The 26564-nt window shown below is 51.6% G+C and overlaps 1 protein-coding gene across 6 annotated transcripts; it reads left to right on the forward strand.

The window, feature by feature from the left end:
• SLC25A23 (solute carrier family 25 member 23) lies at positions 1 to 26517 on the forward strand. 6 transcript variants are annotated; one of them, XM_039466992.2, is made up of 11 exons: positions 4 to 772; positions 1835 to 1961; positions 2854 to 2941; positions 3597 to 3708; positions 5092 to 5250; positions 5334 to 5486; positions 5717 to 5824; positions 8344 to 8511; positions 18620 to 18770; positions 20393 to 20573; positions 21017 to 22535. In XM_039466992.2, exons 1-11 carry the CDS (start codon positions 617 to 619, stop codon positions 21222 to 21224), a joined length of 1611 nt encoding a protein of 536 aa, XP_039322926.1. In that variant the 5' UTR covers positions 4 to 616; the 3' UTR covers positions 21225 to 22535. The 6 variants fall into 6 exon arrangements, with proteins under 6 accessions (XP_074240841.1, XP_039322927.1, XP_003938906.2 ...); XM_074384740.1 differs by lacking the exons at positions 20393 to 20573; positions 21017 to 22535 and adding an exon at positions 26360 to 26517 and having other exon boundaries at positions 1 to 772; XM_039466993.2 differs by lacking the exon at positions 8344 to 8511 and having other exon boundaries at positions 2 to 772.
• The last annotated feature ends 47 nt before the right edge of the window (positions 26518 to 26564 follow it).

Genomic DNA, 26564 nt, shown 5'->3' on the forward strand with positions numbered 1-26564 from the left:
GCGGGAGGAAGGGACCGTGGGAGCGCACCGCGCCTTGATCTTCTGTTTCTGCCGCGGAGCGGGGAAGGTGCCAGGCGCGGGCGGGCCGAGAGAGAGCTAGATGGTGCAGGGTTCTTGCGTGCGTCTGGGAAAAGCGAGAACTTGAATTCCTGAAGATTAGGGGCGGGGTTGCGGGGGAGGGTCAAGTGGAAGGGGATTATAAAACCTAATCCCCGGCAGCGCTCTACCTCGCCCCCTTGCGTAAAGGGGAAAGGGTAAACTGAGGCACCCCCGAGACCACTGAGCTCCCTAGCCCCTCTTCCCAAAAGGAACTCTGGTGCTCCCTCGGCTGTGCCATGCCAGAGCATCCCAGACATTCCCTCCCAACGCCTCCAGCTCCGCCCTCGGTCCCCTCCCCCCAAAGCGGGTCGGGGGAGGAGACGCAAGTTCTGGCGCCGGCGGCGACGGCTTGCAGTCGCCACCTCCCGCAAGCGCCAGAGCCGAGCGGACTGCTCGGAGGCTGCGGACCCGGCAGCCGCGGGAGCTGACCCTGCGGGGTCCCGGGGGGGAGGGGGAGCCGCGAAGCCCCCGCTGAGGCCGCCGCTGCCGGGCCTCCCCTCCCCCCCGGGCGGGCGCCATGCGGGGGAGCCCGGGCGACGCGGAGCGGCGGCAGCGCTGGGGTCGCCTGTTCGAGGAGCTGGACAGTAACAAGGATGGCCGCGTGGACGTGAACGAGTTGCGCCAGGGGCTGGCCAGGCTGGGCGGGGGCAACCCAGACCCCGGCGCCCAACAGGTACCCCTTTCCCAGGGCCCCCCCACTTCCCCGCCCGGCCCGCGCCCGGTCACCCTGAGGACTACCTACCTGTGTCTCCGTCTCCTTCCCCCTACCCACTCGTGTCTGGCCTAACGGGGTCGCTAAAGATAGGGCCGCTGAGGCCCCAAGCCTGCATTTCCACAGTCAACAACCCGATCCCCTTCCCAGGGGTAAGGGGCGTCTGCCTGAGAAGAGATGGGGGCGCTTCCCTGCCCACTGCCTGGGACACCGTCCTCCGGCCCGCATCGCCCAAGAGGTGCCCTGCTTCCACCTCCAGGAGACACACCCTCCATCCTCCTGCGGGCACCTACTGCCCTGGCCTTCCGCTGCCCCGTCTCTGTTTACATTTCCCGGTCTGCCCTTTCATGGGCTCTTTCACAGGCCTGGCTCACTGTCCCAGGCTGCCCCAGCCAGAGAACCAATCCTGTCTGTGGTCACCTGCAGCTGGGAATGTACCTATCAAGGCAAAGACTTGCCCCTCACCCCCACCCCCATCTTGCAGGACTTCCCCACACCTGTAGCCCCAGGAGGCCCTAAACCAACCACAGCATCCCTGAGACCAGTCCAAACTCCCACTTCCCAGATGAGAAAAACCAAGGCCGAACCACTCTGCTTGCTTCTCTTCTGCCCCACATCGCCCAGTTCTAAAGCGAACTCCTGGGACCCCCAGGTGGACAGGGTTTTTAAAGAGGTAGCTGGATTCAACGGGAATGGGGTAACTTTAAAAGCAAGAGAGAGACAGCTGAGAGGACAGGCTTTAGAGAGAACGCAAGGTTACCATTTCCCAGTTCTGTGACCTTGAACTAGTGGCTTGACCTTGCCGAGCCTCAGTTTTCTCACCGGGAAAACTATACCACTCATACCCACCCCGTAGACATCTGGCTGAGAAGTAAGCTGATTGAGGGAGGAGGAGATGATGTCTTCTCTCCCCTTCTTCAAGGCGCTGGGGGCTCTGGGCTCCTAAGGCATAAGGTGACTTTCGTCCTCTCCAGATCAGGAGCAGGTTCCTGGAGCCACCTCTGTCCCCTTTCCCTCTGCCAGGGTATCTCCTCTGAGGGTGATGCTGACCCAGATGGTGGGCTGGATCTGGAGGAATTTTCCCACTATCTGCAAGAGCGGGAACAGCGCCTGCTGCTCATGTTCCACAGTCTTGACCGGAACCAGGACGGTAAGGTCGGGCGGCCTGCCTGCAGGCCCCGAGGGATGGGACTGTGGGAGCCCTAGAGACATCAGTGGGGTTAGAACTGGCAGCGCTAGGAGGAGAGGGGGAGGGCCGCTTCTCCCTGATGACTCACAGGCTATTTCAGGAGTGTTCCTCACCCTCCAGCTAGGTGGTTCAAGGCCCAGCCAGCCCATCCCACCTCCTTTCCCTTCTGGGACAGGACCCCCCTTAGATTTTTCTGGGGGGCAAAGATACCCCATGCTGATCTCTATGGGACAGAGATCCTCTCACAGCAGCATCTAGGTTGTGGATATTGCCTCTTGATCTCCTGTGGCCTAGAGACCCCTACAATTACCACTGGATTCCTTCCTTCCTTCATTCATTCACAGAACAAAGAAGCACCCCCAGGCTGGGCGAGGTGGCTCATGCCTGTAATTCCAGCACTTTGGGAGGCCGAGACGGGCGGATCACAAGGTCAGGAGATCCAGACCGTCCTGACCAATGTGGTGAAACCCCATCTCTACTAAAAATACAAAAATTAGCTGAGCATGGTGCACACCTGTAGTCCCAGCTCCTTGAGAGGCTGAGGCAGGAGAATCATTTGAACCCAAGAGGCAGAGGTTGCAGTCAGCCGAGATCACGCCATTGCACTCCAGCCTGGTGACAGAGGGAGACTCTGTCTCAAAAAAAAAGCCCCCCCCCCCAATATTTCCCAGTTCCACCTCTCAGTCAGTGAGTCAGGGATCCCCCCACAGCCCTGTGGCAAACCTCTTCCTGGGTTTCTGGAGCCCCTGATCTTGCTAAACCACCTCCATTCCAAGCTGTTCTGATCCTTGGTCCTGGGGTTCCCCAGGGTTCCCCACACGTACATCCTCCCTACCTCCGCCCCCCTCCCCAGGTCACATTGATGTCTCTGAGATCCAACAGAGTTTCCGAGCTCTCGGCATTTCCATCTCACTGGAGCAGGCGGAGAAAATTCTACACAGGTGAGTCACTGGGGATCTGGAATCTCAGGTAACTCAGGACACAGTGACCCCTCGGCCATCTCTGTCTTCTGGGCTTCAGACCCAGTCCCAAGGAGGATATAGCTGAGAGGTTGCGGCTTTGAAGTCAGACAGATCTGGCTGGGTGCAGGGGCTCCCGTCTGTAATCCCAGCAGTTTGGGAGGCCAAGGAGGGCGGATCACTTGAGGCCAGGAGTTTAAGACCAGCTTGGCCAACATGGTGAAACCCCATCTTTACTAACAAAAACTAGCCAGGTGTGGTGGCACATGCCTATAATTCCAGCTACTTAGGAGGCTGAGGCACAAGAATTCCTTGAACCCAGGAAGCAGAGGTTGCAGTGAGCCAAGATCATGCCAGGGCACTCTAGCCTGGGTGACAGAGTGAGTCTCTGTCTGGAAAAAAAAAAAGGAAAAGAAAAATTCAAATTGAAGCCAGACAGATCTGGGACCAGTTGCCACTGAGCCTCAGTTTCCCCCTCTAGAAAATGAGGGTAATGCTGTGACATCTCCAGTAGGGTTGATATGACGAACTGAACCTCCCAAACTGTAAAACCTGGCAGAACCTCACCCCAGCCTAGCCCACCCCCAGGCGCTGAGCCTGTCCTCCCCCACCTTCCACCTGCCCCTCCTCCCCCCAGCATGGACCGAGACGGCACAATGACTATTGACTGGCAAGAATGGCGAGACCACTTCCTGTTGCATTCGCTGGAAAATGTGGAGGACGTGCTGTATTTCTGGAAGCATTCCACGGTGAGGTGGGGGTGGCTTTCCCAGGCTGAAGGCTGTGCCCTCTTCCCCAGGGCAGGCCTTGCTCCAGTCTCCTAGGGCTTGGATGAGCTGGGCCAGGACTCTCAGAAGAAGGCCCTGGCAGCAGCTGAGGAATGAGGATCTGTTCCTCTCTTCCCCCACTTGGGGTTCAAGGGTCCTGTTGGGGACATTTCTGCTGTCTGATTGGAGCGCAGCCCTTGAGACTTACATGGGGCCTCTGGGGACAGCGTGTGGGGGTTGCGGGTGCAGGGAAGAAAGAGCTCACCAGATGGGGTGCCAGGCCTCCCACCCTCCACCCACACAGCTCCCTTCTGCTGGGTTCTCTGCCTGGATAAATGATTCTACTGCTGAACAGAATTGTTCAAAAACCACGGCCTTCAGAGGATCTAGTGGGAGCCACTAGAGAGGGTGGTGGGGGTTTGCTCTAGACCCCTGGTTCTTGGGTGAACCATCTATGAGCAGTGCATCTGGTGGGATCTGATGGCATCTGGAGGGGGATCCACCTGTGGGATTTGGTGAGAACCTCTTTGGAGATCCAGAGATTCCAACCCCAGAGGATTCATGGGGACCCTGGTTGGAAATTCTGTACTCCAGATGGGAGACGATTCCTGCAAGGGGATTTGCTTTGGAGGAGATCCCTCTGAGATCTGGTGGCTCCCAAAGGATCTGCTGGAGTCCTTACATGGGTGGTGCCCTGGAATATCTCGTATAGCCCTGGAGGGATCTTCTGGAATCCTTACATGGAAGACTCTTGAGTGGGATCCTTCAGTAGAATCTCATTTGCCCTGGGATCTTTTTCTGTTAGAGACAGGGTCTTACTCTGTTGCCCAGGCTGAAATGCAATGGTGTGATCATAGCAGCTTCGAACCCCTGGGCTCAAGCAATCCTCCCACCTTCGCCTCCTGAGTAGCTGGGACTATAGGCACACGCCCAGCTAATTTTTGTAGAGATGGGATCTTGCTTTGTTGCCCAGGCTGGTCTTGAACTACTGGCCTCAAGGGATTCTCCCATCTTGGACTCCCAAAGTGCTGGGACAAAAGGTGTAAGCTACTGCACCCAGCCTGGAGGGATCTTTATGTCACAGATACTTGAATAGGATCCTTTAGTGGGATCTGGCAGATCCTTGGGTGGGATTTGGTAGTAGTTTCCAAGAGGGATGTTAGGATCTTATAAGGAGGCTGCTAGGTTAGATGCTTTGGTGACACCTGGTAGGACCCAGCAGGACTCTTCTGGGGTCTCCAAGCAAGAGTCATTGGCAGATTCTACAGTATGCTGGGATTTGTGGAGGAGACTCCCCTATTTAGGACTGAGTCACATCTCCCTATCCCTGCCGTGGCATGACACCCCCAGCACCTGTATCCTCAGGTCCTGGACATTGGCGAATGCCTGACAGTGCCGGATGAGTTCTCAAAGCAGGAGAAGCTGACAGGCATGTGGTGGAAGCAACTGGTGGCTGGCGCAGTGGCAGGTGCCGTGTCACGGACAGGCACAGCCCCTCTGGACCGCCTCAAGGTCTTCATGCAGGTGAGGGGCCCTGGAGAGACCTGCCCCCGCCCCTAGGCCTGACACCTTGGAGGGGACCTCCAAGCTGTTGTCTCCCCATTCAGGTCCATGCCTCAAAGACCAACCGGCTGAACATCCTAGGGGGCCTTCGAAGCATGGTCCTCGAGGGGGGTGTCCGCTCCCTGTGGCGCGGCAATGGTATTAATGTACTCAAGATTGCCCCTGAGTCAGCTATCAAGTTCATGGCCTATGAGCAGGTGAGGGCAGGTACAGGGAGGAGTATGCTTGGCACAGGAAAGACTGGGCTGTACATAAAGATTTACGGATTGGCTTGGGGGTTTGGGATGAACACAGGTCCCCAGGATTGGACATCTGCTCCCCTGCATGAATGCCCACAGCAGACCAGTTCTGTGGAACCAGGAGAACAGTGGAATGCAAGGAAGGCTCAACCCCCAGTCCTAACCATCCCTGTGTCTCTCCACCTCAGATCAAGTGGGCCATCCTGGGGCAGCAGGAGACGCTGCATGTGCAGGAGCGCTTCGTGGCTGGCTCCCTGGCTGGTGCCACAGCCCAAACCATCATTTACCCCATGGAGGTGAGAAGGAGGGACCCCAGTGGAGGCCCCATGGCAGGGTAGGGGGCCTACTGTACCCATCTCACTCCACATTTTATGATATGCATTGGGATGATACCTTTGTCTCTCTCTGACTTAGAGTATAGCTCATCAGAGTAATGCTATTTCATGTGTAGCCTGTCTGGGTATTACAACTGAGATATAATTTCTGGGAAAGGTAGAGTCAGTTACCCCTGTTTGGATGGTAGTCATGAAAGCCAGCTGTTGATGAATATGCCTCTTCTAAGGATAGCGTGTCCTAGCTACATGTTTTCAGATAAATTATTTCAGGTTTCAGGTTATACAGCATATTGTCTGGATTCTGAAAGTGACAGAAAACTTAAATCATGTCAGCCAGGTGTGGTATCTCACACCTATAATCCCAGCACTTTGGGAGGCCTCAGGTGAATCACTTGAGGTCACGAGTTTGAAACCAGACTGACCAACATGGTGAAACACCATCTCTACTAAAAATACAAAAATTAGCTGGCATGGTGGTGGGCGCCTGTTATCACAGCTACACGGGAAGCTGAGGCAGGAGAATGGCTTGAACCTGGGAGGCAGAGGTTGCAGTGAGCCAAGATCCTGTCACTGCACTCAGCCTGGGCAAGAGAGCAAGACTCTGTTTTAAAAAAAAAAAAAAAAAAAACCGCCGGGCGCGGTGGCTCAAGCCTGTAATCCCAGCACTTTGGGAGGCCGATGCAGGTGGATCACGAGGTCGAGAGATCGAGACCATCCTGGTCAACATGGTGAAACCCCGTCTCTACTAAAAATACAAAAAAATTAGCTGGGCATGGTGGCACGTGCCTGTAATCCCAGCTACTCCGGAGGCTGAGGCAGGAGAATTGCTTGAACCCAGGAGGCGGAGGTTGCGGTGAGCCGAGATCGCGCCATTGCACTCCAGCCTGGGTAACAAGAGCGAAACTCCGTCTCAAAAAAAAAAAAAAAAAAAAAAAAAACAAACCTTAAATTATGTCAACAAAGTCTAGAGATGAGCATTTCAGGCCTGGGATGGTAGCTTCAGAGTGTCAGAGATTCAAGGTCTTTCTGTCTATCTTGTTATACAACCTCATGGACCAGTGTGGCTGCCTGGGCTCCTTTCATCACATTGCACATTCCAGCCAAGATGGAAGAAGTGACAAAAGAGGAAACACCTTCTCACTTCTAAGGATGCTTTCTGAACCTTATGTATCTCTTTCTCTTCCTTCTCTTTCTTTGGCTAGGATGTAGTGACATAGCCCCATACCCAGGGTCTCTGGGAAATGTAGTCTTTATTTCTAGTGGCTATGTGCTTAATGAAAGTTACGGTTTCTGTTATGAAGGAAGAAAGGAATAAGATACTTGGGGTCTGGGCATGATGGCTCAGGCCTGTAACCCCACACCTTTGGGAGCTGGAGATAGGAGGATCGCTTGAGCCCAGGAGTCTGAGACCAGCATGGACAACATAGCGAGCCTCCATCTCTTTTTTTTTTTTTAAATCTAATTTAATTTTTTTTTTTAATTGAGGCAGGGTTTCACCATGGTCTCGATCTCTTGACCTCGTGATCCACCCGCCTCAGCCTCCCAAAGTGCTGGGATTACAGGCGTGAGCCACCCACTGCGCCCAGCCCAAGCCCCCATCTCTACAAAAATAACCAAAAGCCTGGGTGTGGTGGCTTATGCCTATAATCTCAGCACTTTGGGAGGCTGAGGCAGGTGGATCACCTGAGGTCAGGAGTTTGAGACCAGCCTGGCCAACATGGTAAAACCCCATCTCTACTAAAATACAAAAGTTAGCCAGGTGTGGTGGCGGGAGCCTGTATTCCTAGCTACTTGGGAAGCTGAGGCACGAGAATCGCTTGAACCCAGGAGACAGAGATTGTGATAAGCCAAGATTTCGCCACTGCACTCCAGCTTGGGCAATAGTATGAAACTTTGTCTCAAAAAAAAAAAAGAAGCCGGGCGCGGTGGCTCAAGCCTGTAATCCCAGCACTTTGGGAGGCTGAGGCGGGTGGATCAGGAGATCGAGACCATCCTGGTCAACAAGGTGAAACCCTGTCTCTACTAAAAATACAAAAAATTAGCTGGGCATGGTGGTGCGTGCCTGTAATCCCAGCTACTCAGGAGGCTGAGGCAGGAGAATTGCCTGAACCCAGGAGGCGGAGGTTACAGTGAGCCGAGATCGCGCCATTGCACTCTAGCCTGGGTAACAAGAGCGAAACTCCATCTCAAAAAAAAAAAAAAAAAAAGAGAAACAAACAAACAGAAATAACCAAAAAAAATAAAAGAAAGATACCAGGAGACAGTTTCTGGTGGTGCCACATGCGTATACTTTGGTAGCTGTAACTATTTCTAGGTATAGAGATTTGGGGATGGCAGAAGATTCTGGAGTAGGTGGTTTTTAAAATTCAGTTGTTCTCAGGGTATCTGCTTCCAGGAGTAGCGATTTCTAGGTGTCTTCATTCCTGGATGTAGCAATTGGGTGGGGTCAGCTTTTCCAGGGATAACCAGGTTCTCCCTAGGTACTGAAGACGAGGCTGACCTTGCGCCGGACAGGCCAGTACAAGGGGCTGCTCGACTGTGCCAGGCGGATCCTGGAGAGGGAGGGGCCCCGTGCCTTCTACCGCGGCTACCTGCCCAACGTGCTGGGAATCATCCCCTACGCGGGCATCGACCTGGCCGTCTACGAGGTCTGTGGGCAGCCCGCCCCTCCGTCCCTGCTCCCCTCTGGGATATGTCCACAGAGCACCCCTTCTCCTTTCCCTGGGGCTGGCTCTCCCTCCGATAGCTAGAGAAAGACAGACATGAAGTGAGGAGCACCCTGGGCATGGGAATCCTGGGGGAGCCTTAGGGGTATGGGACTCTCCCATTTCTCCATTTAGCTTTGATGAGCAGTTCAGCCTTACCAGGTTACCTGAGAGTCAGGGTTCACTCTAGCTGAGAGAACCAGAAGAGCAGGCAAAGATGACAAAAATGAGCAGGGAGTGGTGGTGTGTGCTTGTAATCCCAGCTACTCAAGAGGCTGAGGCACGAGAATTGCTTGAGCCTGGGAGGTGGAGGTTGCAGTGAGCCCACTCACGCTACTGCACTCCAGCCTGGGCAACAGAGCGAGACTCCTCAAAAAAAAAGGAGGCAAATCATGATGGCTCACACCTGTCATCCCAGCACTTTGGGAGGCTGAGGTGGGCGGATCACCTGAGGTCAGGAGTTCAAGACCAGCCTGACCAACATGGAGAAACCCCAGCTCTACTAAACATACAAAATTAGCTGGGTGTGGGGGGCCCGCGCCTATAATCCCAGCTACTTGGGGAAGCTGATTCTCCCAGTGGCGAATCACTTGAATTCGGGAGGCAGAGGTTGCGGTGAGCTGAGATCATGCCATTGCACTCCAGCCTGGGCGACAAGAAACTCCGTCTCAAAAAAAAAAAGAAAAGAAAAAAGCAGGCAAAGATGAGTCTCAAGGACATCCAACTTCCCTGAAACATGTGTCATACCCAGCCTCTGCCACTAAGCCAATGTCATCTTCAGGGCCTGCCCTTTTGAGCATCTGCTGTTACCGTAACAACCACACCTAAGCACTGGCATCATGAGACCTTTATTGCCAGAGGCAGGTGCTGAGTTCTTGCTGTTTCTCTTCCAGAGGCCACATCTGTTGCTTTTACCTTCTCCTAGTGGGATCGCCAGGTCCCCACCAATTAGGATGGTCCTGGATGTCCCCAAGCGTTCCTCCCAAAACCTTTGTATGCAAGACAGAGCCTGCTTCGTGGGCATGTGACCTGTGAAGTCACAAAAGGACCCAATGCTCAGAAGGGCCCTATGCCTGATTTAGTGCTCTGCTGCTGCCGTATTGGAATTATTATTGTTATTATTATTTGAGATGGAGTCTCACTCTTGTTGCCCAGGCTGGAGTGCAATGGCACAATCTCGGCTCACTGCAACCTCCACCTCCCGGGTTCAAGTGATTCTCCTGCCTCAGCCTCCTGAGTAGCTGGGATTATAGGTGTACACCACCATGCCTGGCTAATTTGTGTGTTTTTAATAGAGGTGGGGTTTCACTATGTTGGCTAGGCTGGTCTCAAACTCCTGACCTTAAATGATTCACCTGCCTTGGCCTCCCAAAGTGCTGGGATTACAAGCGTGAGCCACCCCACCAGGCCTGAAATTCTAAATTTTTTCTTTCTTTCGAGACAGACTCTTGCTCTGTCACCCAAGCTAGAGTGTGGTGGCACAATCTTGGCTCACTCCAGCCCCCACTTCCCAGGTTCAAGGGATCTTCCTGCCTCAGCCTCCCCAGTAGCTGGGATTACAAGTGACCATGACCACGCCTGCCTAATTTTTGTATGTTTAGTAGAGACGGGTTTCGCCATGTTGCCTGGACTGATCTCAAACTCCTGACCTTAGGTGATCCCCCCACCTCAGCCTTCCGAAGTGCTGGGATAGGCATGAGCCACTGTGCCTGGCCAATAATTTTTGCACAAGGGACCCCCACCCTTTTACATTTTGCACTGGATCCTGCAAATGATGTGGCTGATTCTAATCTAATAGATGGTTCATGCCATCCCTACCCGCCCTCCCCATCAGCCAACATCTAGATGATCAAACGAGACAAGACTGTTGCTCATTCATTCATTTTGTTCCTTTTTTCTTTTCTTTTTGAGATAGAGTCTCGCTTTGTCACCAGGCTAGAATGCAGTATCACTCACTTCACTGGAGCTCACCGCAACCTCCGCCTCCTGGGTTCAAGCCATTCTCCTGCCTCAGCCTCCCAAGTAGCTGGGACTACAGGCATGTGCCACCACACCCAGCTGATTTTTGTATTTTTAGTAGAGATGGAGTTTCACCATGTTGGCCAGGATGGTCTCGATCTCTTGACCTCGTGATCAGCCCAAAGTGCTGGGATAATAGGCGTGAGCCACCGTGCCTGGCCCATTTGTTTCTTTATTTGGTTGTTCACTCATTCGCTTAGTGACTATTTCCTGAGCATCTGCTTTGCGCTAGGTATTGTGTGGATTGTTGTAGATGCTGAGCCGAATGAGACCAGCATGGTCCCTGCCACCCTGGAATGGCCATTCCCATAAACAAGGCAGGCAATCAACCAGCAAATAAGATAGTTTCAGTTCCTAGAAAAGCTCTCAGAACATCACAAGACAGGATTTGTCATCTTCAGTAACAGTGGGCGGGAGGGTGGTTGAGGAACGCCTCCAAGTAGGTGACGCTGAAGCCATGGGTTAGGCATATCATCACAAGGCAATGTGCACAAACCTACTGCCCAGGTCTGGAAGCAGGAACAAACTTGGCCTTTTGAAGGAGTGGACGTGTTTGGTAGCTGGGGGGAACTAATCAGGGCCGGAGACAGGCTCTTCCAAGTGCAATAGGAAGCCATTAAGAGTTGTGAGAAGAGGCCAGGTGCGGCGGCTCACACCTGTAGCCAAGGCAGATGGGTCACCTGAGGTCAGGAGTTCAAGGCCAGCCTGGCCAACATGGTAAAACCCCATCTCTACTAAAAATACGAAAATTAGCCAGGCACAGTGGCAGGCACCTATAATCCCAGCTACTCAGGGTGCTGAGGCAGAAGAATTGCTTGAACCCAGGGTGGGGTGCAGAGGTAGCAATGAGCCGAGATCTTACCACTGAACTCCAGCCTGGGTGGCAGAGCAAAAAACTCTGTCTCAAAAAAATTTTAACAGAGTTGTGAGTAGAAATAAGATGAGGTCATGTGCAGTGGTTTGTGCCTGTAATCCCAGGACTTTGGGAGGCCAAGGCAGGAGGACTGCTTGAGCCCAGGAGTTTGAGACCAGTCTCTTCAAAAACATTTAAAATTTAGTCAGGTGTGGTGATGCACACCTGTAGTCCCAGCTACTCAGGAGGCTGAGATGGGAGAATTGCTTGAGCCCGGTAGGCAGAGGTTGCAGTGAACTGTGATCACATCAGTGAACTCTCCAGCTTCAGCAACAGAGCAAGACCCCATCTCAAAAAAGAAAAGGAAGGAAGATATAACCTTATTTAATACATTCTTCACCCAAAAATGGACTTTAGACATCTAAGAGGTTTTAGAAACTCTGTACCCTCTTAGAGTTTCAGAATCTGTGTTTGTCCCTTGAATGCTCTAAGAAGTCCCTGAGTAAAGTGATTTCACTTTTTTTGTTTTTAGCCCAGGGCTGGCCATAGTAATCTAGTCTTTAGAACTGTTTTGTGTGGTTTGTTTCCTTTATTTGAGACAGTCTCAGTCTGTCACCCAGGCTGGAGTGCAGTGGTATAATCTTGGCTCACTCCTACCTCTGCCTCCTGGATTTAAGCAAAATTCTGCCTCATCCTCCCAAGTAGCTGGGATTACAGGTGCGCACCACCACACCTGGCTAATTTTTGTATTTTTAGTGGAGACAGGGTTTCACCATGTTGGTCAGGCTGGTCTTGAACTCCTGACCTGAGGTGATACACCCACCTTGGCCTCCCAAAATCCTGGGATTACAGGCATGAGCCACCACACCCGGCCATCTTTTGAACTTCCTTTTGACAGATTGCTCTTAATAACCCGTTAAACATCTATTCGGCAAATACTGTTCTAGACCCAAAAGGAAGCTTCTAAAATTGCAAAGGCAATTATGGTAAGTCCTAGCTTATTTTATCCGGTCTGCACCTGGGCTAGGCATTACTAATCCATCACAGCACTGAGTTCCTCTCAACACAATTCCAGTTTCAGGCAGCAGATTCCAGTGGATTAGGATTGGCACAGGAAATGAAACATAAGACTCTCCCAGCCACAAGGCAAAGGAGGTCTTGTTCATACAATCGCCTTGGCAGAAGGCTTCAGAAGGGATTAGCCACCATAAAGTCTTCAAGTGCTCAGTTCTAGATTCACATGCAGCTGTGAATGTTGGGTCTCACATTTATTTTGTAGTTTTGGGCAATTAACTTCCCCTGAGCCTCAGATTCTTTTCTCTAAAATAGAGATAATAGGGCCAGGCATGGTGGCTGGGATTACACCTGTAATTCCAGCACTTTGGAAGTCTAAGGCAGCAGATCACTTGAGATCAGGAGTTGGAGACCATCCTGGCCAACATGGTGAAACCCCATCTCTACTAAAAATATAAAAATCAGGCCAGGCACGATGGCTCACGCCTATAATCCCACTACTTTGGGAGGCCAGGGTGGGTGGATCACGAGGTCAAGAGATCGAGACCAACCTGGCCAACATGGTGAAACCCTGTCTCTACTAAAAATACAAAAATTAGCTGGGCATCATGGTGGCTCGCTCCTGTAGTCCCAGCTACCTGGGAGGCTGAGGCTGGAGAATCACTTGAACCCAGGAGGCGGAGGTTGCAGTGAGCCAAGATTGCACCACTGCACTCCAGCCTGGTGACAGAGTGAGACTCTGTCTCAAAAAAAAAAAAAAATATATCAGCCACACATGGTGGTGTGTGCCTGCAATCCCAGCTACATGGGAGGCTGAGGCAGGAGAATCACTTGAACCCAGGAGGCAGAGGTTGCAGTGAGCCAAGATCATGCCACTGCACTCCAGCTTGGGCAACAGAGCAATACTCTGTTTCAAAAAGAAAAAAGAAAAGAAAAATGCAAAAAATGGCCAGGCGTGGTGGCTCACACCTGTAATCCCAGCACTTTGGGAGGCTGAGGTGGGCAGATCACGAGGTCAGGAGATAGAGACCATCCTGGCATGGTGAAACCCTGTCTCCACTAAAATACAAAAAAATAGCCGGCATCGTGGTGTAAGCCTGTAGTCCCAGCTACTCGGGAGGTTGAAGCAGGAGAATCACTTGAACCCGGGAGGCAGAAGTTGCAGTGAGTCGAGATTGCATCACTGCACTCCAGCCTGGCAACAGAGCAAGACTCCATCTCAACAACAACCACCAAAAAAAAAAAAAAATGCAAAAAATTAGCTGAGCTTGGTGGCACATGCCTCTAATCCCAGCTATTCAGGAGGCTGATGCACGAGAATCGCTCGAACCTCAGAGGTGGAGGTTGCAGTGAGCCGAGATAGTGCCATTGCACTCCAGCCCGGATGACAGAATGAGACTGTTTGAAAAAACAATAATAGGCCAGGCGTGATGGCTCATGCCTGTAATGCCAGCACTTTGGGAGGCCCAAGGCAGGCAGATCACCTGAGATCAGAAGTTCGAGACCAGTGTGACCAACATGGAGAAAAACCATCTCTACTAAAAATACCAAATGAGCTGGTCCAGGTCGTGCACACCTGTAATCCCAGCTACTGGGGAGGCTGAGGCAGGAGAATTGCTTGAACCTGGGAGGTGGAGATTGCGGTAAGCCAAGATCACGCCATTGCACTCCAGTGTCACCAACAAGAGTGAGACTTCATCTGAAAAACTGATCATAATAATAATAACCAGCTGGATGTGGTGGTGCACACCTGTAATCCTGGTTACTTGGGAGGCTGAGGTGGGAGGATCACCTGAGCCCAGGAGGCAGAGGTTGCTGCGAGAGCTGAGACTGCACCACTGTACTCCAACCTGGGTGACGGAGCGAGACCCTGTCTCAATAATAATAGTTTTGGTCTTAGCTTGAGATCCTTCCAAAACAGACCTGGAAACTGGGCAGTGAGGGCAAGTGATTTATTGGGGCAGTAATCAGACAGGGAGTCCATGGATACAGGATGAGTATGTTAGTTTCCTAGGACTGTTGTAACAAAGTATCGCAAACTTAAAACAACAGGAAGTTATTGTTTCTTTTGGCTTCAAACGACAGAAAGGTACTGTCTCTCAGTTCTGGAGGCCAGAGTGTAAAATCGAGGTGTCAGCAGAGCCATACTCCCTCTCAAACTTACAGGAGAGAATGCTTCCTTCTTTCAGTTTCTGCTTGTTCCCAGCAGCCCTGGGCATTCTTTGGCTTGTAGATACATTCACTCAAATCTCTGCCTCTGCTGTCATTTGGCTGTCTTTCTCTGTGTGTGTCTCTGGCTGGAGAGCTACTCACCCTCCCGAGTAGCTGGACTATGGCTGGAGACCAGCCATACTGGACTAAGGGTCTACTTTACTACCCTACTCATCTTTTTTTTTTTTTTTTTTGAGACGGAGTTTCGCTCTTGTTACCCAGGCTGGAGTGCAATGGCACGATCTCGGCTCACCGCAACCTCCGCCTCCTGGGTTCAGGCAATTCTCCTGCCTTAGCCTCCTGAGTAGCTGGAATTACAGGCACGCGCCACCATGCCCAGCTGATTTTTTGTATTTTTAGTAGAGATGGGGTTTCACTATGTTGACCAGGATGGTCTCGATCTCTTGACCTCATGATCCACCCGCCTCGGCCTCCCAAAGTGCTGGGATTACAAGCGTGAGCCACTGAGCCCAGCCTACCCTACTCATCTTTTTTTTTTTTTTTTTTTTTTTTTTTTTTTTTTTTTGAGACGGAGTTTCGCTCTTGTTACCCAGGCTGGAGTGCAATGGCGCGATCTCGGCTCACCGCAACCTCCGCCTCCTGGGTTCAGGCAATTCTCCTGCCTCAGCCTCCTGAGTAGCTGGGATTACAGGCACGCACCACCATGCCCAGCTATTTTTTTTGTATTTTTAGTAGAGACGGGGTTTCACCATGTTGACCAGGATGGTCTCGATCTCTTGACCTTGTGATCCACCCGCCTCGGCCTCCCAAAGTGCTGGGATTACAGGCTTGAGCCACCGCGCCCGGCCACCCTACTCATCTTAACTAACTATATCTGCAAAGATCCGATTTCCAAAGAAAGTCACCATTTTTTTTTTTTTTTTTTCTTTTTTTGAGATGGAGTCTGTCACTTCGGCTGGAGTGCAGTAGGGCTTTCTTGGCTCACTGCAGCCTCTGCCTCCTGAGTTCAAGCAATTCTCCTGCCTCAGCCTCCTACAGAGCTGGGTTTACAGGTGTGTGCCACTGTGCCTGGCTAAGTTTTGTATTTATAGTAGAGACAGGTTTCACCATGTTGGTCAGACTGGTCTCAAACTCCTGACCTCGTGATCTGCCTGCCTCGGCCTCTCAAACTGCTGGGATTACAGGTGTGAGCCACTGTGCCTGGCCAGAAGGTCACCTTCTACAGTACTAGGGGTTAGGTCATCAACATGCCCCACCCCACACAATGGGGAACATGATTCAACCCGTAACAGTATGTTATCAAGCAAGTTACCATTCCTAGCATATAGAGCTCCAGCCCTCTGGAGACCTCTGGGAGGCAGCATAAGACACACTGCACCAGAGAGGTGAGGGAGCTGAGGTATTGATACACCAAGTCAGTCGTCTGAGGGTTGCATCTGGAGATGGTAATTACCCAACGCTTCCTGTCCATTCCTAAGTGGTCAGAGTAGGCTGGCCTGGGTTCAGAGAAAGTCCACAAGCAAAATATTAGGGTAGATGCTGGCAGTAAGACGTCAGCAGGTCTGAACTGGAGTGGGAAGGGATGGAGGTGGTGCACCCACAGCATTTGCCACAGGCACTGTCCTTGGAAAGTGTTTTTGTTGTTGTTGTTGTTGTTGTTGTTGTTGTTTGTTTGAGATAGAGTCTTGCTCTTGTTGCCCAGGCTGGAGTGCAATGGCGCAATCTTGCCTCACTGCAACCTCCACCTCCCCGGTTCAGGCGATTCTACTGCTTCAGCTTCCTGAGTAGGTGGGATTATAGGTGCCTGCCACCGTGCCTGGCTAATATTTGTATTTTTAGCAGAGACGGGGTTTCACCATGTTGGCCAGGCTGGTCTTGAACTCCTGACCTTAAGTGATTCACCTGCCTGAGCCTCCCAAAATGTGTTGGGATTATAGGTGTGAGCCACCAGGCCCAGCTTTTTTTGGGGGGTGGGGGGACACTGAGTCTCACTCTTGTCACCCAGGCTGGAGTGCATCACAGCTCACAGCAGCCTTGAATTCCTGGGTTCAAGCAATCCTCCCACCCCAGCCTCCTGAGTAGCTGGGACCACAGGCATACACCGTCACATCCAGGTTTGTTCGTTTGCTTGCTTTTGTAGAGACAGAGTCTTGCTATGTTGCCTAGGCAGGTCTTGGACCCCTGGGCTCAAATGATCCTCTTGCCTCGGCCTCCCAAAGTGCTGGGATTATCAACGTAAGCCACCATGCCCAGCCTTTTGTTGCTGTTGTTGTTTTTAATGTTTTCTTTGCCCGTCTTGAAGCAAACAAGTTATAAACTTAGTGTCTTAAAGCAACACAAATGTATTATCTTACACATCTGGAGGTCAGAAATCCAAAATGGGAAGGTTTTTTTTTTTTTTTTTGAGACGGAGTTTTGCTCTTGTTACCCAGGCTGGAGTGCAATGGCGCGATCTCGGCTCACCGCAACCTCCGCCTCCTGGGTTCAGGCAATTCTCCTGCCTCAGCCTCCTGAGTAGCTGGGATTACAGGCACGCGCCACTATGCCCAGCTAAATTTTTGTATTTTTAGTAGAGACGGGGTTTCACCATGTTGACCAGGGTGGTCTTGATCTCTTGACCTTGTGATCCACCCGCCTCGGCCTCCCAAAGTGCTGGGATTACAGGCTTGAGCAACCGCACCTGGCCCCAAAATGGGAGTTTTACTGCGCTTTATAAAATCGAAATATTGGCAGGACTGTGGTCCTTGTGGAGGCTCCAGAAGAAAATCTGTTTCTTTGCCTTTAAAAAGCCTGTAGAGGCCACCTGCACTTCTTGGCTTGTGTTTTCTTCCATCTTCAAAGCCAGCAGCCTAGCATCTTCCAAACTCTCGCTTGTGCCTCTGTCTTTACACCTACTTTTCTAAGTCTTCGAAGGACCCTTGTGCTGGGCACGGTGACTCATGCCTGTAATCCCAGCACTTTAGGAGGCCAAGGCGGGTGGATTACCTGAGATCAGGAGTTCAAGACCAATATGGTGAAACCTGTCTCTACTAATAATATAAAAATTAGCAGGGGGGCCAAGCGTAGTGGCTCATGCCTGTAATCCCAGCACTTTGGGAGGCTGAGGGGGGCAGATCATGAGGTCAGGAGATCAAGACCATCCTGGCTAACATGGGGAAAGCCTGTCTCTACTAAAAATACAAAAAATTAGCCAGGCATGGTGGCACACGCCTGTAATCCCAGCTACTTGGGAGGCTGAGGCAAGAGAATCACTTGAACCCAGGTGATGGAGGTTGCAGTGAGCCAAGATCACACCACTGAACTTCAGCCTGGGTGACAGGGTGAGACTCCATCTCAAAAAAAATAAAATTACACAGGCGTGGTGGCACAGGCTGAGGCAGGAGAATCACTTACCCGGGAGGCGGATGTTGCAGTCAGCCAAGATCGTGCCATTGCACGCAACAAAAGTGAAACTTTATCTCCAAAAAAAAGGGAGGAGGGAGCCTTTGTGCCAGGCATGGGGGCTCATGCCTGTAATCCCAGCACTTTGAGAGGCTAAGGCGGGAGGATTACTTGAGCCCAGTAGTTCGAAACCCGCCTAGGCAGCGTAATGAGACTCTATCTTTATAAAAAAGAAAAATAATTTAAAAAAAGAAAAGAAGGACCCTTGTGATGACATTGGGCCACTCAGATAATCCAAAATAATCTCCTCATCTCAAAATGCTTAACTGAATTGCATCTGCAAAGAAAGTCCTTTGTGTCAACTTGGGTAACATATGCACAGGTTCCGAGATTAGGGCATGGTCAGTACAGGGGACTCGTATTCCACCTACCAGAGAGTGTCCAGGTGAGGCCTTGGTGAGGGGACACAGGGAAAGGGCTGGACCAGCCCCTGGGAAGTATGAGATCCTCAGCTAGTAGCAGCCATTATGGGATTCAGAAGTGGTCAGCAAGGCCTTTGAGGCCAGGGTCCTGGTGTCACCCACCCCAAACTTCCCTACTCCTCCACTCCAGACCCTGAAGAACTGGTGGCTTCAGCAGTACAGCCATGACTCAGCCGACCCGGGCATCCTCGTGCTCCTGGCCTGCGGTACCATATCCAGCACCTGCGGCCAGATAGCCAGTTACCCCCTGGCCCTGGTCCGGACCCGTATGCAGGCACAAGGTGAGGCCTGGGTGGGAGGATGGGGTAGGGGAGTGGTCTCATCATTTGGGCCCCGGCTCCTCCCAGGTAAAGCCCTGGGCTGGGACCCTCCTAGATTTGGATGGTCTACTCTGGGCCTCAGTTTCCCCATTTGTGACATTGAAATGGGAGTCCTTTACTTTCATGGAGCTGAGGATTAATTAGGAAAACAGGTGCACAGAGTACCAGAAGAGATCCCTTGCAGAGTTAGCTGGGATGCCACTGCTGGCAAAGGTCTAGCCTTTCCAGGCTGGTAACTTGAGCTCTAATTTGCAAGCCTGTATTACCGGGAGCGGGAGGCTAGGAGCAGGGGTAAGGAGCAGTCAGGGCCAGTCTGGTTATTGTTTTTGTCTGTATTTTTTTTAATGAATTATTTCCCCTCTGTCTCCTCCACCACTACCTGCCCATTCTCCCTGAATCTGTTTTGAGAATTTTCTTGGGCATTTTAGTGTTTGTGTTTTCTGACTTTCACTGGGGATGTGTCAGTGCACAAGATGGACACGGTCCTCACCCTCATAGAGCTCACAGGCTGGAGAGGAAGGAAGATACCAAATAAATCATTCTGGAATTAAGTATTGATTTAGGGTTGTATAAAGGGGAGGAGAAGGCTGGTCACAGTGGCTCGCTTCTGTAATCCCAGCACTTTGGGAGGCCAATGAGGAAGGATTGTTTGAGGCCAGGAGTTTGAGACCAGCCTGAGCAATATAGCAAGACCCCGTCTTTAAAAAAAAAAAAAAGAAGAAGAAATAAAAAAGCCAGGTGTGGTGGTATATGCACCTGTAGTCCCAGCTACTTGGAAAGCTGAGGCCAGAGGATCACTTGAGCCAGGTGTTTGAGGCTGCAGTGAGCTATGCTTATGCCACTGCACTCCAGCCTGGGTGACAGAGGGAGACCCTGTCTCAAAAAAAGTGGGTGGGAGCCAGATGCAGTGGCTCACACCTGTCATCTAGCATCTTGGGAGCCCAAGGCAGGTCAATCAGCAGAGGTCAGGAGTTCGAGACTAGCCTGACCAACATGGCAAAACCCTGTCTCTACTAAAAATAAAAAAATCAGCTGGGCATGGTGGCAGGCACCTGTAATCCCAGCTACTCGGGAGGCTGAGGCAGGAGAATCGCTTGAACCTGGGAGGCAGAGGTTGCAGTGAGACAGGATTGTGCCATTGCACTCCAGTCTGGGGTGCAATGAAGAAGCAAAACTCCGTCTCAAAAGAAACCAAAAAGAGTGGCTGGGAGGCAGGGAGGAGCCTGACTTAGACTGGAGCATCAGGGAGGGCTCCCCTGGAGAGCTGGCTCTGGGATAGGGATAGGGGATGGGAGGATGTCTAGGAGTCAACTGGGAAAAAAGGGAGGGAACGTGGCTCTGTCCTCTCCCACCAGGGACACCCATACCTGCTCCATTTCTAATTGTCCCCAAACTTGGGGTAAAAAGGTGAGCAGCCATTTCCAAGGTCAATACAGGTCTTGAGTCTGAGTGGTAGGTCCCACTGTTAGTCTAATGTCCTTCCCTCCTGCTGCAATGACACCACCTGACCCAACCCTGGGGGGCAGGAAGGGGAAGTGAAAAGGGAATGCTGGCCTTACCTGGCCCCCCCCGCCCCCTCCCAGCCTCCATCGAGGGCGGCCCCCAGCTGTCCATGCTGGCTCTGCTACGTCACATCCTGTCCCAGGAGGGCATGCGGGGCCTCTACAGGGGCATCGCCCCCAACTTCATGAAGGTTATTCCAGCTGTGAGCATCTCCTATGTGGTCTACGAGAACATGAAGCAGGCCTTGGGGGTCACGTCCAGGTGAGGGACCTGGAGCCCATCCCCCCCCGATTCATCAGCCCAGTCATGATGTCCCCCACACCTCAGCCACTGGAGACTGATGATCCAACCACAGGATCCCCACTCTTTGGCCACGAGATCCCAGCACCCAGATCCTGGATCCTAGACTAGTGTGGCCCAACCACTGGGTCATGGCATCCCCGTCCTCAGCCAGTAGATTCCAATACCCTAACTCCAGATCCCAGATCCCCCTGTAACCACAACTGTGGATCCCATACTTAAGCAACTCAAGTCTGCCACCCTAACCACAAGGTCCAAGATTATCCACACCCCAGCCCTTAATCCCCATCCCTGAAATCACTGGATCCTGCAGCCCCACATCCCAAGGTGGATCCCACGTTTCCCTGTTCCTCTACTGGGTCCTGGACCTCCATGTCTTAACCACTGTATCCCGCACAAATCAGTGAATGGATCCCGACACCCCAACCACAGGAGCACGAATTCCCAGTACCTCAGCACCCAGACCACAGCTCCCTCAGGCCCAGATCCAGTGTCCTCATGAAACGCTGGATCCTAGATCTCCAACCCCAGAACCCCATGCCTCGAGCCCTGGATCTCCAAGCTCAGCCACTGAATTCTGGACGTCAACAAACCTCAGCCACCGGATCCTGACAATCACAATGCCTAGATCCTGGGGGCCCCATCACTGGATCCCAGATCCCTTCACCCCATCCACTGGATTCCTGCATTGTTTTGTTTTGTTTTTCACCTCAACACTGGGTCTCAGATCCTTCTGCTCTGACTGCCAGATCCCTCCATCTCAAGCACTACACCTTCCACCCCAGCCACTAGGTCCCGGATTCCCAAGCCCCCACCCACTGGACTCTGGCTCCTAAAGCAATCGTGGGAGCCCCAGCAGCACAGCAAGTGGATCCTGGCAACTGCAGCTGCTGGATTCCAGATTCTAGATTCCCCCATCCCTCTAGCCAGTCCCTCGATGTTGAAACCTCATCTACTGAAGGCAGACCCTGATATTCGAAGGCACTGAATCCCAAGCCTTTAATCCTTGGTTTCTGATCCAAATCCTCCGGACGCCAGATCCCAAATGTTCAGGTCCCAAGCCTAGATCCTGGCAGCTCAAATCACAGCATCCCACATCCCACGCACACTGGAGCCCACAGCCAGCTTCTCATGACATGAAATTGAGTGGTCAAGGGAGCCTGTTGGGGAGGAAGCCCGGGTCCTGGCTCCAGAAAACCCTGGGGGATTGGTCGGAGGTCCTGATACAGCTCATCACCGGGCAGAGATGCACCTGCTGCAGGCTGCACGGATGCTGGATTCCCCCTCACCTCACTGCCTCTGCATGGCTGCCCTGCTCCCCTGGCCTGGTCCTGTGGGGAAACTGTTCCCTCGAACCACCCCACTCCCTGCCTCCGCACACGTGACAGCATCTTCTATCCCCTTTCTGCTTTCCAGGCGAATATTCCCAGAGCTGTGTCCCTCCAGAGGGTCCAGTCACTCACTCCTGGGGGCTGGCAAGGAGACAGTCTGAGGCCAGGGACACATGAAGGGGCATCCCTACCCCAGCACTGCCAGCCCCTCCCCAGGTTTTCAGAGTTGAAAGCCACGAGCAAATCGGCAAAGACCACCCTTCCCTAAACCCAAACACCCAATGATGCAAAAAAAAACAAAAACAAAAAACCCTGCAAATCCCCAAATTCATTCCAGATCTATTTTTCTACCAGAGAGAGGAGCAGAGTCCCCTCCCCATGCCCATACATTCTGCACTTCATAGTTGGATTCTGAGCTTAGGCAAATCGGGAGACCCCATGGAAGGACTTGGAAAGGGGAACTGGGATTTGGGGAGGGGCTGGAGGACTTCAGCACGCTTCCACCTCCTTCCACCTTCACCTCACCCCACCTCCCTGCCTGTGTGTGTCATTTCAAGGGAAAAGAACAAAAGGAATAAATTTTCTAAGCTCTTTTATTGTGGTTTTTACTGAAAAGGGGGTGAGTGGGCATGGGACCACCTAAGCTTACCCCTAAGGAAGGGACAAGGGGATGCTTCCCAACACACACAGTTCCAAGAGCCAGATGATTCCCTCATTGAGCCTCAGTTTCCACATCTATAAAATGGGAGCAGGGGAGGGTGTCCATGTTTATAACTCCTAAATTTTGTTGTTGTTGTTTTTTCAAATTACACAAGTATATCCATTTCTTAAAGCTGCCAGACTAAATTATCACAAACGGGGTAGCTTAAAATAATCGTGTGCGTGTGTGTGTGTGTGTGTGTGTGTGTGTGTGTGTGAGACACGCTCTGCAGCCCAGGTTAAAGGGCAGTGGTGTAATCATAGCTGACTGCAGCCTCCAATTCCTGGGCTCAAGCGATACTCCCACCTCAGCCTCCCGAGTATCTGGGACCACAGGGACCTGCACTGCTATGTCCAGCTAATTTTTTTTTTTTTTTTTTTTTTTTTTTTTGAGACAGAGTTTCACTCTCGTTACCCAGGCTGGAGTGCAATGGCACGATCTCAGCTCACCGCAACCTCTGCCGCCTGGGCTCAGGCAATTCTCCTGCCTCAGCCTCCCAAGTAGCTAGGTAGTAGCCACCTCCCATGGTGCGCGCCACCATGGCCAGCTAATTTTTTGTATTTTTAGTAGAGACGGGGTTTCACTATGTTGACCAGGATGGTCTCAATCTCTTGACCTCGTGATCCACCCGCCTCAGCCTCCCAAAGTGCTGGGATTACAGGCGTGAGCCACCACGCCCGGCCAATTTTTTTTTTTTTTTTAACGGAGTTTCACTCTTGTTGCCCAGGCTGGAGTACAACAGTGCAATCTCAGCTCACCACAACCTCCAGCTCCCAGGTTCAAGCAATTCTCCTGCCTCAGCCTCCCAAGTAGCTAGGATTACAGGCACGCACCACCACATTTGACTAATTTTATATTTTTAGTAGAGACGGAGTTTCTCCATATTGGCTAGGCTGGTCTCGAACTCCTGACCTCAGGTGATCCACCTGCCTTGGCCTCCCAAAGTGCTGGGATTATAGGCGTGAGCCACCACACCCAGCCTAATTTTTTTTTGTTTTTAATTGAGACAGGGTCTCGCTCTGTCGCCCAGGCTGGAGTGCAGTGGCACATCTCAGCTCACTGCAGCCTGTGCCTCCTGGGCTCAAGTGGTCCTCCCACCTCAGCCTCCCAAGTAGCTAGGACTACAGACGTGTACCACCATGCCCAGCTAACATTTTGTTTGTCGGTTTGCTTGCTTGTTTGTCATGAAGTCTCGTTCTGTCACCCAGGCTGGAGTGCAGTGGCACAATCTCAACTCACTGCAACCTCTGCCTCCTAGGTTCAAGTGATTCTCCCACCTCAGCCTCCCAAGCAGCTAGGACCACAGGCGTGTGCCACCATGCCTGGCTGCCTTGTTTGCTTGCTTATTTATTTATTTATTTATTTATGAGATGGAGTCTCACCCTGTCACCCAGGCTGGAGTGCAATGGTGTGATTTTGGCTCAGTGCAACCTCTGCCTTCCGGGTTCAAGTGACTCTCCTGCCTCAGCCTCCTGAGTAGCTGGGATTACAGGTGCGCCACCATGCCCGGCTAATTTTTGCATTTTTAGTAGAGACATGGTTTTGCCACATTGGCCAGGCTGGTCTTGAACTCCTGACCTTAGGTGATCTGCCCACCTCGGCCTCCCAAAGTGCTGGGATAACAGTTGTAAGCCACCATGCCAGGTCTAATTATAATTATTATTTCTTTTTTTGTGGAAATGGGATCTCAGCATGTTGCCTGGGCTCATGATAGACCCACCGGTCTGTCGCCTGCCTATCTTCATACTGTATTCTCCCTCATATGTATCTGTGTCTCTCTGCCCAAATTTCCATCTTTTTTTTTTTTTTTTTTTTTTTTTTTTTAATCGAGTCTCACTCTGCCACCCAGGCTGGAGTGCAGTGACACGATCTCGGCTCACTGCAGCCTCTATCTCCCAGGTTCAAATGATCTTCCTGCCTTAGCCTCCGGAGTAGCTGGGACTACAGGTGCACACCACCACGCCTGGCTAATTTGTGTATTTTTAGTAGAGATGGGATTTCACCATGTTGGCCTGGCTGGTCTCAAACTTCTGACCTCGGCCTCCCAAAATGCAAATTCTATCTCTTGTAAGGACAGCAGTCATCAGATTGGTGCCCCACACCAATCCAGTGTAACCTCATTTTAACTTGATTATATCTGCAAAGACTCTATTTCCAAATAAGGTCACATTCACAGGTTACAGAGTTTAGGGCTTGAACATGTCTTCTTGGGGGGCACAGTTGAACCTGCAATGAGCAATTCAAATTCACTGTAGAAAAAAAATAGAAAATTCAGTGTGGGTGGGGTGGCTCTCACCTATAAGTAATCCCAGCACTTTGGGAGGTCGAGGCGAGAGGATCTCTTGAGGCCAGGAGTTTAAGACCAGCCTGGGCAAGATGGCAAAACTCTGTCTCTCCTAAAGATATAAAAATTAGCTGGGCATGGTGGGAGGACGCCTGTAATCCCAGCTACTTGGGAGGCTGAGGCAGGAGAATCACTTGAACCTGGGAGGCAGAGGTTGTAGTGAGCCAAGATCTGTCTCAAATGAAAAAAAAAAAAAAAATTCACACTTCTTTTCCTGCCAGCAGAGGTGTTAAAAATATATATTTTGATAGAATTCACACTTTTGTGTAACCCCTCTCGTGTGTACTGGGTGGGTTTCTCTGACCAAGAGAGTACAATAGAAGTGATCCTACATCACTTCCAAGAGTTCATTATAAAAGACACCGTCGGCTGGGCACAGTGAATCACTCCTGTAATCCCAGCGCTTGGGGAGGCCGAGGCGGGCAGATCAGTTGAGGTCAGGAGTTCGAGACCAGCCTGGCAAACATGGTGAAACCCTGTCTCAACTAAAAATACAAAAATTAGTTGGGCTTGGTGGTACATGCCTGTAATCTCAGCTACTCCAGAGACTGAGGCAGGGGAATCACATGAACCCAGAAGGTGGAGGTTGCAGGGAGGCAGAGGTTGTAGTGAGCCGAGATCGTGCCACTGCTTTCCAGTCTGGACAACAGAGCAAGACTCAATCTCAAAAAAATAAATAAATAAATAAAAATAAAGGCCAGCGCAGGGGGCTCACACCTGTAATCCTAGCACTTTGGGAGGCCAAGACGGGTGAATTGCCTGAGGTCAGGAGTTCGAGACCAGCCTGAGCAACAAGGCAAAACCCTGTCTCTACTAAAAATACAAAACGTAGCCGGGTGTAGTGGCAGCTGCCTATAATCCCAGCTACTCAGGAGGCTGAGGCAGAAGAATTGCTTGAACCCAGGGGGGCAGAAGGTGCAGTGAGCCGAGATTGCAACACTTCACTCCAGCCTGGGCCAAAGTGAAACTCGATCTCAAAAAAAAAAAAAAAAAAAAAGGCTCACAGTGGCTGTAATCCCAGCACTTCAGGAGGCCAAGGCAGGTGGATCACCTGAGGTCAGGAGTTCAAAACCAGACTGACTAACATGTCTGTACTAAAAATACAAAAATTAGCTGAGCAGGGCGGCACACACTTGTAATTCCAACTACTGGGGAGGCTAAGGCAGGAGAATCGCTTGAACCCAGGAAGTGGAGGGTGCAGTGAGCCAAGATCACGCCAGTGCACTCCAGCCTGGGCAACAGAGCACGACTCCGTCGCCAAAAACAAAGAACAAAGACAAACAAATAAACAAAAACACTGTAGCTACCATCTTGATTATGGGTCATGTGCTCTCTCTCTCTGTCTCTCTTTCTCGTAACATTTGCTCTGAAGGAAGCCGGTGGTCATGGCATGAGCAGCCTTATGGAGAGGACCATGTGGTGAGGAACTCAGCTGACAGCCATGTAACTGACCTTGGAAGAGGATCTTGCTGTCCTGGCCAGCATCCCACTGCAAATCTACCAGGTGCATTCCCTGGATAGTCCAAGCTTTGTGAATCCCTCCACTGGAACCACTGGATCCCACTATCTGAATCTTG

The sequence above is a fragment of the Saimiri boliviensis genome, chromosome 14 (assembly GCF_048565385.1).
Source record: "Saimiri boliviensis isolate mSaiBol1 chromosome 14, mSaiBol1.pri, whole genome shotgun sequence".
Classification (NCBI taxonomy): Eukaryota; Metazoa; Chordata; class Mammalia; order Primates; family Cebidae; genus Saimiri; species Saimiri boliviensis.